Source organism: Dendrobates tinctorius, unplaced genomic scaffold (genome assembly GCF_039654945.1).
Source record: "Dendrobates tinctorius isolate UK_male_01 unplaced genomic scaffold, ASM3965494v1 ptg000112l, whole genome shotgun sequence".
Taxonomy (NCBI): domain Eukaryota; kingdom Metazoa; phylum Chordata; class Amphibia; order Anura; family Dendrobatidae; genus Dendrobates; species Dendrobates tinctorius.
In genome coordinates, this window is record NW_027361780.1 from 3,088,215 (window position 1) to 3,100,776 (window position 12,562).

The window sequence follows — 12,562 nt, forward strand, 5'->3', positions numbered from 1 at the left end:
CACACCACACAGTTTGTGTCTCTTACGATACCACACAAGTCTTTGCTGGCACCACCACAGCTCCTGCTGTCACCGATCACCGCCACCACCGGCTGCTGTTCACACACAGCTGCTGGTGACCTCTTCGTAACCCCGCCAAGATACAGGAAGCCTCTTGTCCCCTTCGTAACCCCGCCGAGTTACTGGAAGCCGCTAGTCCCTTTCGTAACCCTGCCGAGTTACAGCAAGCCGCTTGTCACCTTCTTGACTCCCACTGAGCCACCGCAGGCTGAGTCGAGAAAAGAAGAAAAAAAAACACACCACACAAAACTAACGTGTCCTGTCTGTGTGCTATTCAGGACGATCCGTCTCCTCCTGAGACCGTCCAACACACAGGGAACACCAGGTGCTATTCAGGGAGCCGACCCTCCTCCCAGGGTTTCCCAACACACCGGCCTCACCAGTCCAGGGGCTCAGCAGGTGCTCTTCAGGACATCCGTCCCTGCCTGAGAATGCCCAACACTTATGCCTCACCAGGTCCAAGGTCATACCACGTGCTCCAGGGATCCGATTCTTCTCCCAGAACCTCCCAACACTGACCCTCCAGGACCTTGCTCACTGACCCAGGTCAGTACAACACGAACACCTGTCTGTTACCTGCTGGCCGCGCAGGTTCTCGGACCCCTCTACCGCAGAGGTATCCTATAAGTTTTTTCCATTGACCAACTCTCCCGACTCAGCGTTGCCAGCACTGCACCATGGGCCTATGGAAACCGTTGCCCTTAGCAACCGAACTTTGCAGTCCTCTTCTGTTGCTCCTAGCAACAAGGCTACAACAATGCCCATAGCTTTCTCCACCAATTGTGAGGTAGCGCTGTCATTCAAGCAGGGGATACTCGCTCAGCAGCCACAAAATCAGATCCGGCACAGGTTTTCCATAAAATCATAACAGTCCATGTGGTTTATTCAGCAGCATAAACCCATAACAGCAACATAAAGTTCACTTAACAGCATAGCGTCCATGACAGAGTTCAGCTCTGTTACCCTGTAGTCATACAGGTTATGCATACACCGGCTTTCTAGCCTCAGCTATCTCCCCCATGTCAGGGTAACCTCATGGTTCCTTCATCATGCTGCAGACGTCCATTCCCTCGTAGGAATCATCAGGCACGTGCAGTCATTCAATACAGCGTTCCTTGCTGTTAGGAAGACAGCCCCATCTCAGCGGGACCTTCCACACTGGACCAACCGGGTCCCAGCATTCAGCAAATGTGACCTACCCTGGCCACCTTATACGGTCCGTAGCCACGCCCACCAGGTCACATTGCTATGACCTCATCACAGGTCCTTGAACCATTCACACACTTTTATCACAACATTCTCAAACACACCCCCTGGGTGGGTTTGTAGGTAACTGAATCCGCCCATCTCCCCAGTTACCTGGAGACTTCTCCCTGATACATTGAACAACACCTCAGCAATATCATTGCTGATCAACACACACACATATGTCTCCATCTCAAGGCCACCCACCTTGAGATACATAACGGTCCTTCAGGATTCTGCCACTCATCCTCTCTCTTGGGACATCCACACAGCGCCCCCTAGCGGACACAGTGGTCACTACACCACAGTACAAATTTATCCATACAATACCTAAATGAAAAGTTCCAGTTTTATCATTCCTAGCAATCACAGGCTGCCCAACCCATCTTTTTTCACATTCCAAGATGTATGAAGTAGCTTTCTTATATTTTTCTGGGCATATTGAATAAATATGTTCTCTTGGAGCGCAAGATTCAACACTGTCATAGTATCGTACCTAAGGAAGAAATATAGGCATTTATTTCCTGCAATTATTATATTGTAAGATACAAATAAGCCCTCACTACAAGCACATGAATTGTTTATTGCATATCGAATTGGCAGAAATTATGTAATTTTATATGCTTTATTAAAATTACCATATTATGACATCAATACAATAAGTCATATCCAACAAATTCCTAAATAAATAGCTGTAGCTTAGAAGAATATTAATGTGAAGTAGCAATTTCATATCACATTTCTTTACAAAAGAAAAATTATATACTGTATATTTCTATTTCAGGGCCAATTTTCATTAGTTAGGTCACCTTATAATTACAGTAAGAAAGACATACTCAAATTTGACACATCTGAAGTCTGTAGTTTTAATATATTACTCTGTCTTTTCAAGGATGACCTTACATTGGATGATGCCTATTGCTATATCCTCTGTTGGTAACCCCTCCATAAGTTAAACAGTCATTCAAATGTAAAAGTAACATACAGTGCCTCCTATATACAGTATGAGCCCTCACATAAAACTTTTTATATACAGCATTAACCCCCACATAGCCTCCCATATACAGCTTGAGCCCTAAAAAGCCTCCCATATACACCATGAGCCCTTCATAGCCTCCCATATACACCATGAGCCCTTCATAGCCTCCCATATACAGCATGAGCCACACATATCCTCCCATATATAGTAAAATCCCCCCATACAGCATGAGCCCACACATTGTCTATCTATATACAGTGTGAGCCCTATATAGCCTCCCATACACAGCATGAACGCTACATAACTTCTCATATTCATCATAAGCCCTACATAGCCTCCCATATACAGCATGAGCCCCACATAGCCTCGCTATATAGCGTGAGCACCACATAACCTCCCTATATAGAGAGTTAGCCCTACATAGCCTCCCTATAATCAGAGTGAGCTCCACATTAATTTTAACATTGAAAGATAGAGTATCAAAAATAAAATCCAGAAAATCACACTTTATAAATTATATAAATTTATTTGCATTTTGCAGTGAGAAATAAGTATTTGATCCCCTACCAGCCATTAAGAGTTCTGGCTCCTACAGACCAGTTAGATGCTCCTAATCAACTCGTTACCTGCATTAAAGACAGCTGTCTTACATAGTCACCTTTATAAAAGACTCCTGTCCATAGACTGAATTTATCAGTCAGATTCTAACCTCTACAACATTGGCAAGACCAAAGAGCTTTCTAAGGATGCCAGGGACAAGACCATACACCTTCACAAAGGGCTACAAAATCATAAGTAAGACGCTGGTTGAGAAGGAGACAATAGTAAGAAAATGGAAGAAATACAAAATGACTGTCAATCGACTGTCATCAATCTGTCATCGATCTGGGGCACCATGCAAAATCTCACCTTGTGAATTATCCTTGATCATGAGGAAAGTGAGAGATCAGCATAAAACTACACGGGGTAAACTTGTTAACCCCTTACCTACAAATGACGTAATATTCCGTCCATGTGACCATGGACCTAATTACCATGGACGGAATATTACGTCATAGCGATCAGCGGCGCCCACGTGGTGAGCGCCGCTGGTCACGGCCAGGTGTCAGCTGATTATCATAGCTGACACCCGGCACAATGTGTCAGGGGCGGTCAGGGACCGCCCCCGACACGTTAACCCCTTGCACACCGCGATCAAACACGATCGCGGTGTACCGGGGGTTAAAGGGAAGCATCGGCAGGGAGGGGGCTCCCTCCTTGCTTCCCTGAGCCCCCCACGGCAGCGCAATGTGCAGCGCTGCTGCGGGGGGCTCCTTTCCTGCAGGTCCCCGGATCCAATATGGCGACGGGGACCTCCGGGGGCCTGCAGGAAGCTGGCTTCCTCAGTGCCTGCAAAGCGCAGGCATGAGGAAGCCTGTGCAGTGCCTGTGACAGATCGCTGATCTGTCACAGTGATCTGTGATGTGACAGATCAGCGATCTGTCACAGGACAGTGATGTCCCCCCTGGGACATTGTAATAAAGTAAAAAAAAAATAAAAAAAAAGTGTAAAAATAATTTAAAAAAAATCGCCAAATAAATAAAAAAAAAAAAAAAAAAATATTCCCCAATAAATTCATTTTTTGGAAATAAAAAAAAACCAAAATAATAAAAGTACACATATTTGGTATCGCCGCGTCCGTAACGACCCGCCCTATAAAACTGTCCCAATAGTTAAGCGAACCCCTTAAAAAATAAAAATAAAAAACGAAGCAAAAAATAATGATTTATTATCATACCGCCGAACAAAAAGTGCAATAATGCGCGATCAAAAAGACGCATATAAATATCCATGGTACCGCTGAAAATGTCATCTTGTCCCGCAAAAAACGAGCCACCAACCAGCATCATCAGCAAAAAAATAAAAAAGTTTTAGCTCGCAGAATAAAGTGATGCAAAAATAATTATTTTTTATATAAAATTGTTTTCATTGCATAAAAGCGCCAAAACATAAAAAAACGACCTAAATGAGGTATTGCTGTAACCGTACTGACCCGAAGAATAAAACCGCCTTATAAATTTTACCGCACCCGGAACGGCGTAAACGCACCACCCAAAAGAAATTCATGAAACGCTGGTTTTTGTAAATTCTGCGTCCCAAAAAACGAAATAAAAAGCGATCAAAAAATGTCACATGCCCGAACATGATACCAATAAAAGCGTCAACTCGTCCCGCAAAAAATAAGACCTCACATGACTCGGTGGGTCAAAATATGGAAAAATTATAGCTCTCAATATGTGGTGATGCAAAAACTATTTTTACAATAAAAAGCGTCTTTTAGCGTGCGACAGCTGTCAAAAATAAAAACCCGCTATAAATAGTAAATCAAACCCCCCGTTATCACCCCCTTAGTTAGGGAAAAATAATAAAATTAAAAAAATGTATTTATTTCCATTTTCCCATTAGGGTTAGGGCTAGGGTTAGGGTTAGGGCTAGGGCTAGGGTTAGGGTTAGAATTGGGGGTTTCCACTATTTGCGCACATCAGGTGCTCTCCAAACGCAACATGGCATCTGATCTCAATTCCAGCCAATTCTGCGTTGAAAAAGTCAAATGGTGCTCCTTCCCTTCCAAGCTCTGCCATGCACCCAGTGTTTTACCCCCTCATATGGGGTATCAGCCTACTCAGGACAATTTGCAAAACAACTTTTGGGGTCCTATTTCTCCTGTTGCCCTTAGGAAAATAAAAATTTTGGGGCAAAAATATCATTTTTGTGGAAAAAAATTTTTTTTGTTATTTTCACGCCTGGGCGTTATAAACTTCTGTGAAGCACTTGGGGGTTCAAAGTTCTCACCACACATCTAGATAAGTTCCTTGGGGGGTCTAATTTCCAAAATGGGGTCATTTGTGGGGGGTTTCCACTGTTTTGGTACATCAGGGGCTTTCCAAACGCGACATGGTGTCTGATCTCAATTCCAGCCAAAAAAGTCAAATGGCGCTGCTTGCCTTCCGAGCTCTGCCATGTGCCCAAAAAGTCATTTACACCCACATATGGGGTATCAGCGTACTCAGGACAAATTGCACAATAACTTTTAGGGTCCTGTTACCCTTGGGAAAATAAAAATTGGGGGTGAAAAGATCATTTTGTGGAAAAAATATGATTTTTTAATTGTACCGCTGTACATTATAAACTTCTGTGAAGCCCTTGTGGGTTCAAAGTTCTCACCACATATCTAGATAAGTTCCTTAGGGGGTCTAGTTTCAAAAATGGGGTCACTTGTGGGGGGTTTCCACTGTTTAGGTACATCAGGGGCTCTCCAAATGCGACATGTCGTCCGATCAGAATTCCAGCCAATTTTGCATTGAAAAAGTCAAACGGCGCTCCTTCCCTTCTGAGCTCTGCCATGCGCCGAAACAATGGTTCCCCCCACATATCAGGTATCAGCGTGCTCAGGACAAATTGCACAATAATTTTTGCAGTCCAATTTCTCCTGTTACACTTGGTAAAATAAAAAAATTGAACCTGAATTAATTTTTTTTGTGAAAAAAAGTTAAATGTTAATTTTTTTTAAATATTCAAAAAATTCCTGTGACGCACCTGAAGGGTTAATAAACTCCTTGAATGTGGTTTTAAGCACCTTAAGGGGTGCAGTTTTAGAATGGTGTCACTTTTGGGTATTTTCTATCATATAGACCCCCTCAAAGTGGCTTCAAATGTGATGTGGTCCGTAAAAATAAAATGGTGTTGCAAAAATGAGAGATCGCTGGTCAACTTTTAACCCTTATATCTTACTAACAAATAAAAATGTTGGTTCCAAAATTGTGCTGATGTAAAGTAAACATGTGGCAAATGTTACTTATTAACTTTTTTGTGTGCCATATCTCTGTGATTTAAGGGCATAAAAATTGAAAGTTGGAAAATTGCGGAATTTTCAAAATTTTCGCCAAATTTCCGTTTTTCTCATAAATAAACGCAAGTTATATGAATGAAATTTTACCACTAACATGAAGTACAATATGTCATGAGAAAACAATGTCAGAATCACCGGGATCCACGGAAGCGTTTCAGAGTTATGACCTCATAAAGGGACAGTGGTCAGAATTGTAAAAATTGGCCCGGTAGTGAAGGGGTTAATGATGTCAAGGCAACTGGGACCACAGTCAGAAAGAAAACCATTGGTAACACATTATGCCGTAAAGGTTTAAAATTCTGCAGTGCCTGCAAGGTCCCCCTGCTCAAGAAGGCACATGTGCAGGCCCGTCTGAAGTTTGCCAATGAACACTAGGATGATTCTGTGAGTGATTGGAAGAAGATGCTGTGGTTAGATGAGACAAAAATTGAGCCCTTTGGCATTAACTCAATTCGCCATATTTGGAGGAAGAGAAATGCTGCCTATGACCCAAAGAACACGGTCCCCACTGTCAAGCATGGAGGTGGAAACATTAGGCTGTGGGGGTGTTTCTCTGCTAAGAGCACAAGACTACTTCACCACATCAATGGGAGAATGGATGGAGCCATGTACCGTAAAAATCCTGAGTGACAACCTCCTTCCCTCCACCAGGACATTAAAAATGCTTTGGTTGGGTCTTTCAGCAAGACTTTACCCAAAACATACAGCCAAGGCCACAAAGGAGTGGCTCAAAACGAAGCACATTAAGGTCATGGAGTGGCCTAGACAGTTTCCAGACCTTAATCCCATAGAAAACTGAAGCTCTGAGTTGCCAAGTGACAGCCTAAAAACCTTAATGATTTAGAGTTGATCTGCAAAGAGGAGTGGACCAAAATTCCTCCTGACATGTGTGCAAACCTCAACATCAACTACAAAAAACAAATGACTGCTGTGCTTGCAAACAAGGGTTATGCCACCAAGTATTAAGTCTTTTTTTGCCAGAGGGGTCAAATACTTATTTCTCAGTGCAAAATGGAAATAAATTTATATAATTTACAGTTAGGTCCATATATATTTGGACTGTTAGGAACGGCGGAACGCACTAAATAAAAATGATAATAAAGTGCGTTCGCCGATCAGGGTCCACCGTGCGGTAGGTGTTACAACTGCTGATGAGTGAGGGCAGGAGCAATATGGCGGTAAAATGCGCACGGGTTCAGCATCACCCGTAGTGTGCAGATCGGGCTCTGTTCACACACAGAGATGCTGCAACACAAAAACACAAAGAACACTGGACCTGTTAGTGTCACAGAGTTCAGTTAAAATGCACACACGGTATCTGGTCACAGGAGCAGGCCCTAAGACAGAGGAGCTGCGTCCTTCTAGACCGTGTGTGCGGCGTCGCTACTGCGAGCGCCAAGGGGGGCTGCAACTGCAGCGTGGCGTAGGACACTGCCGCTCGACGACAAGGCTGGAAGGCAAGCGTGATGTCGGACGCTAGTGTAGCGGTGAGGTGAGCACAGTGGCTTAAGGCTTGCCACTGACTGGCGCTGACTACTAAACTAATTCCCTATCACCATGCGTAATATCAGAGGGAAGGGGTTTCAAATGAGTCAGTCACCAGAGTCATACATCCGTCACCATTCACACATAGCAGTATAGTCTATACTAGCGCATGGCGGAACGGCTATGTGCGCTTTTTATAGCCGTGCGGGACCTTCCAAATCTCTGAGATGGACCAATGAGATCTGGAACAGGACCTGGGCACATGACTCCCGATCTTCAATGGGAGATCGTCCCGTGAGCATGCCCAGCAGGAGCACAGAGAGACTTAAGGCCCTTTTACATTTAGCAATGCACCAGCGATCCGACCAGCGATCCGACCCGGTCAGGATCGCTGGTGCATCGCTAAATGATCGCTAGTGAGCTTTCATGCAGAAAGATCTCACAGCGATGCAGCAGCGACGCAGCGCACGATACTTACCATTCACACACAGCGATCCAGACGTCCTCCCGCCCGCCTCCACGCGTTGCTCGTCGTCACAGCAGGAAGTCTCAGCAGGAAGCAGACGACGAGAAATGGAGCCGGACATTCTCGCGCGATCAGCGATGGACAGCGGGGGAGCCGGTCGCTGGTAAGTATCACACATAGCGATATCGCTAGCAATATCGCTATAACGTCACAAAACCGGTGACGTTATAGCGATATTGCTAGCGATATCGCTTAGTGTAAAACCCCCTTTAGTCTCTGGAGCGGTCTGCTGCAAAGTAATCTCTTCTGTAGTAGAAAGACAGCAGGAGACCGCAGAATGTGAGGCTCTAGATTCCTGCAGAGCAGACGCAGAAACCTGACGCCTAACATGGACAGAGACAACATTTTTCTAATTTTGGTTCTAGACATTACCACAATGAATTTTAAACAAAAAAAATTCAGATGCAGTTGAAGTTCAGACTTTCAGCTTTAATTTAAGGGTATCCACATTAAAATTGGATGAAGGGTTTAGGAGTTTCAGCTCCTTAACATGTGCCACCCTGTTTTTAAAGGGACCAAAAGTAATTGGACAATTGACTCCAAGGCTATTTCATGGACAGGTGTGGGCAATCCCTTCGTTATGTCATTCTCAATTAAGCAGATAAAAGACCTGGAGTTGATTTGAGGTGTGGTGCTTGCATTTGGAATGCTTTGCTGTGAAGGAAACATGCGGTCAAAGGAGCTCTCCATGCAGGTGAAACAAGCCATCCTTAAGCTGCAAAAACAGAAAAAACCCATCCAAGAAATTGCTACAACATTAGGAGTGGCAAAATCTACAGTTTGGTACATCCTGAGAAAGAAAGAAAGCACTGGTGAACTCATCAATGCAAAAAGACCTGGGCGCCCATGGAAGACAACAGTGGTGGATGATCACAGAATAATCTCCATGGTGAAGAGAAACCCCTTCACAACAGCCAACCAAGTGAACAACACTCTCCAGGATGTAGGCGTATCAATACCCAAATCTACCATAAAGAGAAGACTGCATGAAAGTAAATACAGAGGGTTCACTGCACCGTGCAAGCAACTCATAAGCATCAAGAATAAAATGGCTAGACTGGACTTTGCTTAAAAACATCTAAAAAAGCCAGCACAGTTCTGGAAGAACATTCTTTGGACAGATTAAACCAAGATGAACCTCTACCAGAATGATGGAAAGAGAAAACTATGGCAAAGGCGTGGTACAGTTCATGATCCAAAGCATACCACATCATCTGTAAAACACGGCGGAGGCAGTGTGATGGCTTGGGCATGCATGGCTGCCAGTGGCACTGGGTCACCAGTGTTTATTGATGATGTGACACAGGACAGAAGCAGCCGAATGAATTCTGAGGTATTCAGAGCCATAATGTGTGCTCAGATCCAGCCAAATGCAGCCAAACTGATTGGTCGTCATTTCATACTACAGATGGACAATGACCCAAAACATAAAGCTAAAGCAACCCAGGAGTTTATTAAAGCAAAGAAGTGGAATATTCTTGAATGGCCAAGTCAGTCACCTGATCTCAACCCAATTGAGCATGCATTTCACTTGTTAAAGACTAAACTTCAGACAGAAAGGCCCACAAACAAACAGCAACTGAAAACCACTGCAGTGAAGGCCTGGCAGAGCATCAAAAAGGAGGAAACACAGCATCTGGTGATGTTCACGAGTTCAAGACTTCAGGCAGTCATTGCCAACAAAGGGTTTTCAACCAAGTACTAGAAATGAACATTTTATTTACAATTATTTAATCTGTCCAATTACTTTTGGTCCCTTTAAAAACAGGGTGGCACATGTTAAGGAGCTGAAACTCCTAAACCCTTCATCCAATTTTAATGTGGCTACCCTCAAATGAAAGCTGAAAGTCTGAACTTCAACTGCATCTGAATTGTTTTGTTTAAAATTCATTGTGGTAATGTCTAGAACTAAAATTAGAAAAATGTTGTCTCTGTCCAAATAAATATGGACCTAACTGTATACAATGTGATTTTCTGTATTTTATTTTTGATATTCTATTAACCTACCCTTAAAATTATGGGCTGTTCATGTCTTTGTCAGTGGGCAAACTTACAAAATCAGCAAGGGATCAAATACTTATTTCCCCCACTGTTTTTAGCATATATATAGTCCCGCATGTACAGTATGAGCCCCTAAATAGCCTTCTATATACAGCATGAGCCTCCCATATACAGAATGAGCCCCACATAGTCTCCCTATATACAGTGTGAGTCCCACATAGCCTGCCATATACAATATGAACCCCACATAGCCTTCTATATACCATATGAGCTCTACATAGCCTCCCTATATACAGCGTGAGCCCCACATAGACTCCAATATACAGCATGAGCCTCATATAGCCTCCCATATATAGCATAAGCTCCATATACAGCGTGAGCCCCATATAGCCTCCCATATACAACGTGTACCTCACAGTCTCCCAAACACAGCATGATCCATACACAGCCCCCCACATATAGCATGAGCCCCACATAGCCTACTCTATATATGGCATGAGCCCCACATAGCCTGTCTATATTCAGCATGAGCCCCACATAGCCTCCTATATACAGTGTGAGGCCCACTTAGCCTCCATATACAGTGTGAGCCCCACATACCCTCATATGTACATACAAATTCCCCATACACATGAAAAAGAAACCACATACTTACCTTGCTCTCATTCCACCGATGCTCTGCCTCTTCTCCTGCCACCAGTGCACCAACTCTCCACAGTGCACAGCTGACGTGATGAAATGACATCATCGCATAAGCTGTCTCACAGGCTGATTGGTGGAAGAAGGGGCCCTTCCTCAACCAATGTATTCACTGCTGTCTGCATCCCGAGGATACAAATAGCGGTGGTGGTGGTAGCAATGGCGGATACAAGGTGAGCGGGAAAGGGCACAATGCGTCCTTTGGGCCACTGTTTCAGCCATTCAGATGTCTCAGTCTGAGAACTCGACTGGAACAACCAGAGGGCAGGATATGGCCCAAGGTCCAAACTTTGCCCAGGTCTGATCTAATGTATCAAATAAACAATAATGTTAAAATCACTTTATAAAGAAATATGTACATATTTACAGACATTTTTAATGCAAAGATAAAAACAAATCCATAGGAGTATGACATACGGTAAGCATAACCATTTCAAAATGAGAAAATGTAGTCACATTTTCATCAAATTCATCAAAGACTCTCAAATTTACATTTATTAGGGTCAGGTATGCATTGTTCCACATCATGTAGAGACTTTGATGGATTTGATGTAATGTGGTTACATTTTCTCATATTGAAATGGTGATGCTTATTGTTTGTTATACCTCTATGAATTCATTTTTTATCTATACAGTAAAAATCGAACCTCAAGAGGAAGTCAGTGAGCAGCCACAGTTCTGACTTCTTGATGATGTTTAATACATCCGATGGTGTGGATAGTGAAGCCGGCACTGGGCTCGTGTGACATTACAACCTCACATGAGCCTGGGAATGTGAATACAAACATGGGAGGTGAATATAAGTGTTTTTATTTTAATGGGGTCAAACATGAAAAATAAGAAGTTGTTGTTGTCCATGTAGTGGATAACCCCTTTAATTCTGCCCAATGCATGATATTGGGAGTAGCAGATAGATACAGATTTCCCCTCAAATACTAGCTACTAGAGAATTGTCATGTTACATTTAGTTGGAAACAATAGATAAATGGATTAGCATGGTGAACCAGGACAGGAGCTTTTCTTCATATGTGGAACAGCCCCATTGCCTTTTCGAGTCATCCTTTTAACTGAAAATGAAGAGCGAAGTATTCTCGACAGGACTTTATATCTTTAAATTAAAGATATATATTCATATGCCCAGAAAATCTAAAAATACCAGACAAAATATAGGACAAAAATGAACATTGTGAACATCATCTATACGATCCAATCCCACTGACGGGCAGATACACTTCCATTACGACTTAAAGACAATTCTAACACCAGCAACATTGAGACGTATCACTGCTTTTCTTACCGTCACTTTGAGATCAGGAGTAGACTGTAATACCACTCCTGGACAATAACTCCCAGGATGAAGTGGATGAGGTCCAATCACGGGGTCACTTTCCTTCAGATAGACAGCAGTGAGACACATGATTAGGTGACACAAAATGTTCTGTCGCTAAATTGTTTTCACGTGAAGTCAATAAAGAACTGAGGGAAGATGTAATATGCTGCTAAAAAAAGAAGCAAATTGTTCTGGCCTGATAAAATACATCTTCTGATCTAACGTGTGACCTGCAATTTGTGCACTGCTGAGCCCTGCGTTATTGTATCTCTACAGGTGCATCATACGGCCTCGGCTTCGTACTGAACTCCGTTTACAATGCGGATCCATGGATTCTAATCCTAAACC

General features: G+C 43.2%; 1 protein-coding gene across 1 annotated transcript in view; it reads right to left on the bottom strand.

Annotated features, from left to right (window-relative positions):
- VWA3B (von Willebrand factor A domain containing 3B) overlaps nucleotides 1-12,562 on the bottom strand; it is a 347,179-nt gene that overhangs the window by 11,873 nt on the left and 322,744 nt on the right. The window contains exons 32-33 of the mRNA XM_073589743.1: nucleotides 12,182-12,274; nucleotides 1,636-1,801 (exon numbers count right to left, since the gene is read on the bottom strand). Of these exons, the coding sequence (XP_073445844.1) occupies nucleotides 1,636-1,801; nucleotides 12,182-12,274 (259 nt within the window). The remainder of the gene's footprint in view (nucleotides 1-1,635; nucleotides 1,802-12,181; nucleotides 12,275-12,562) is intronic.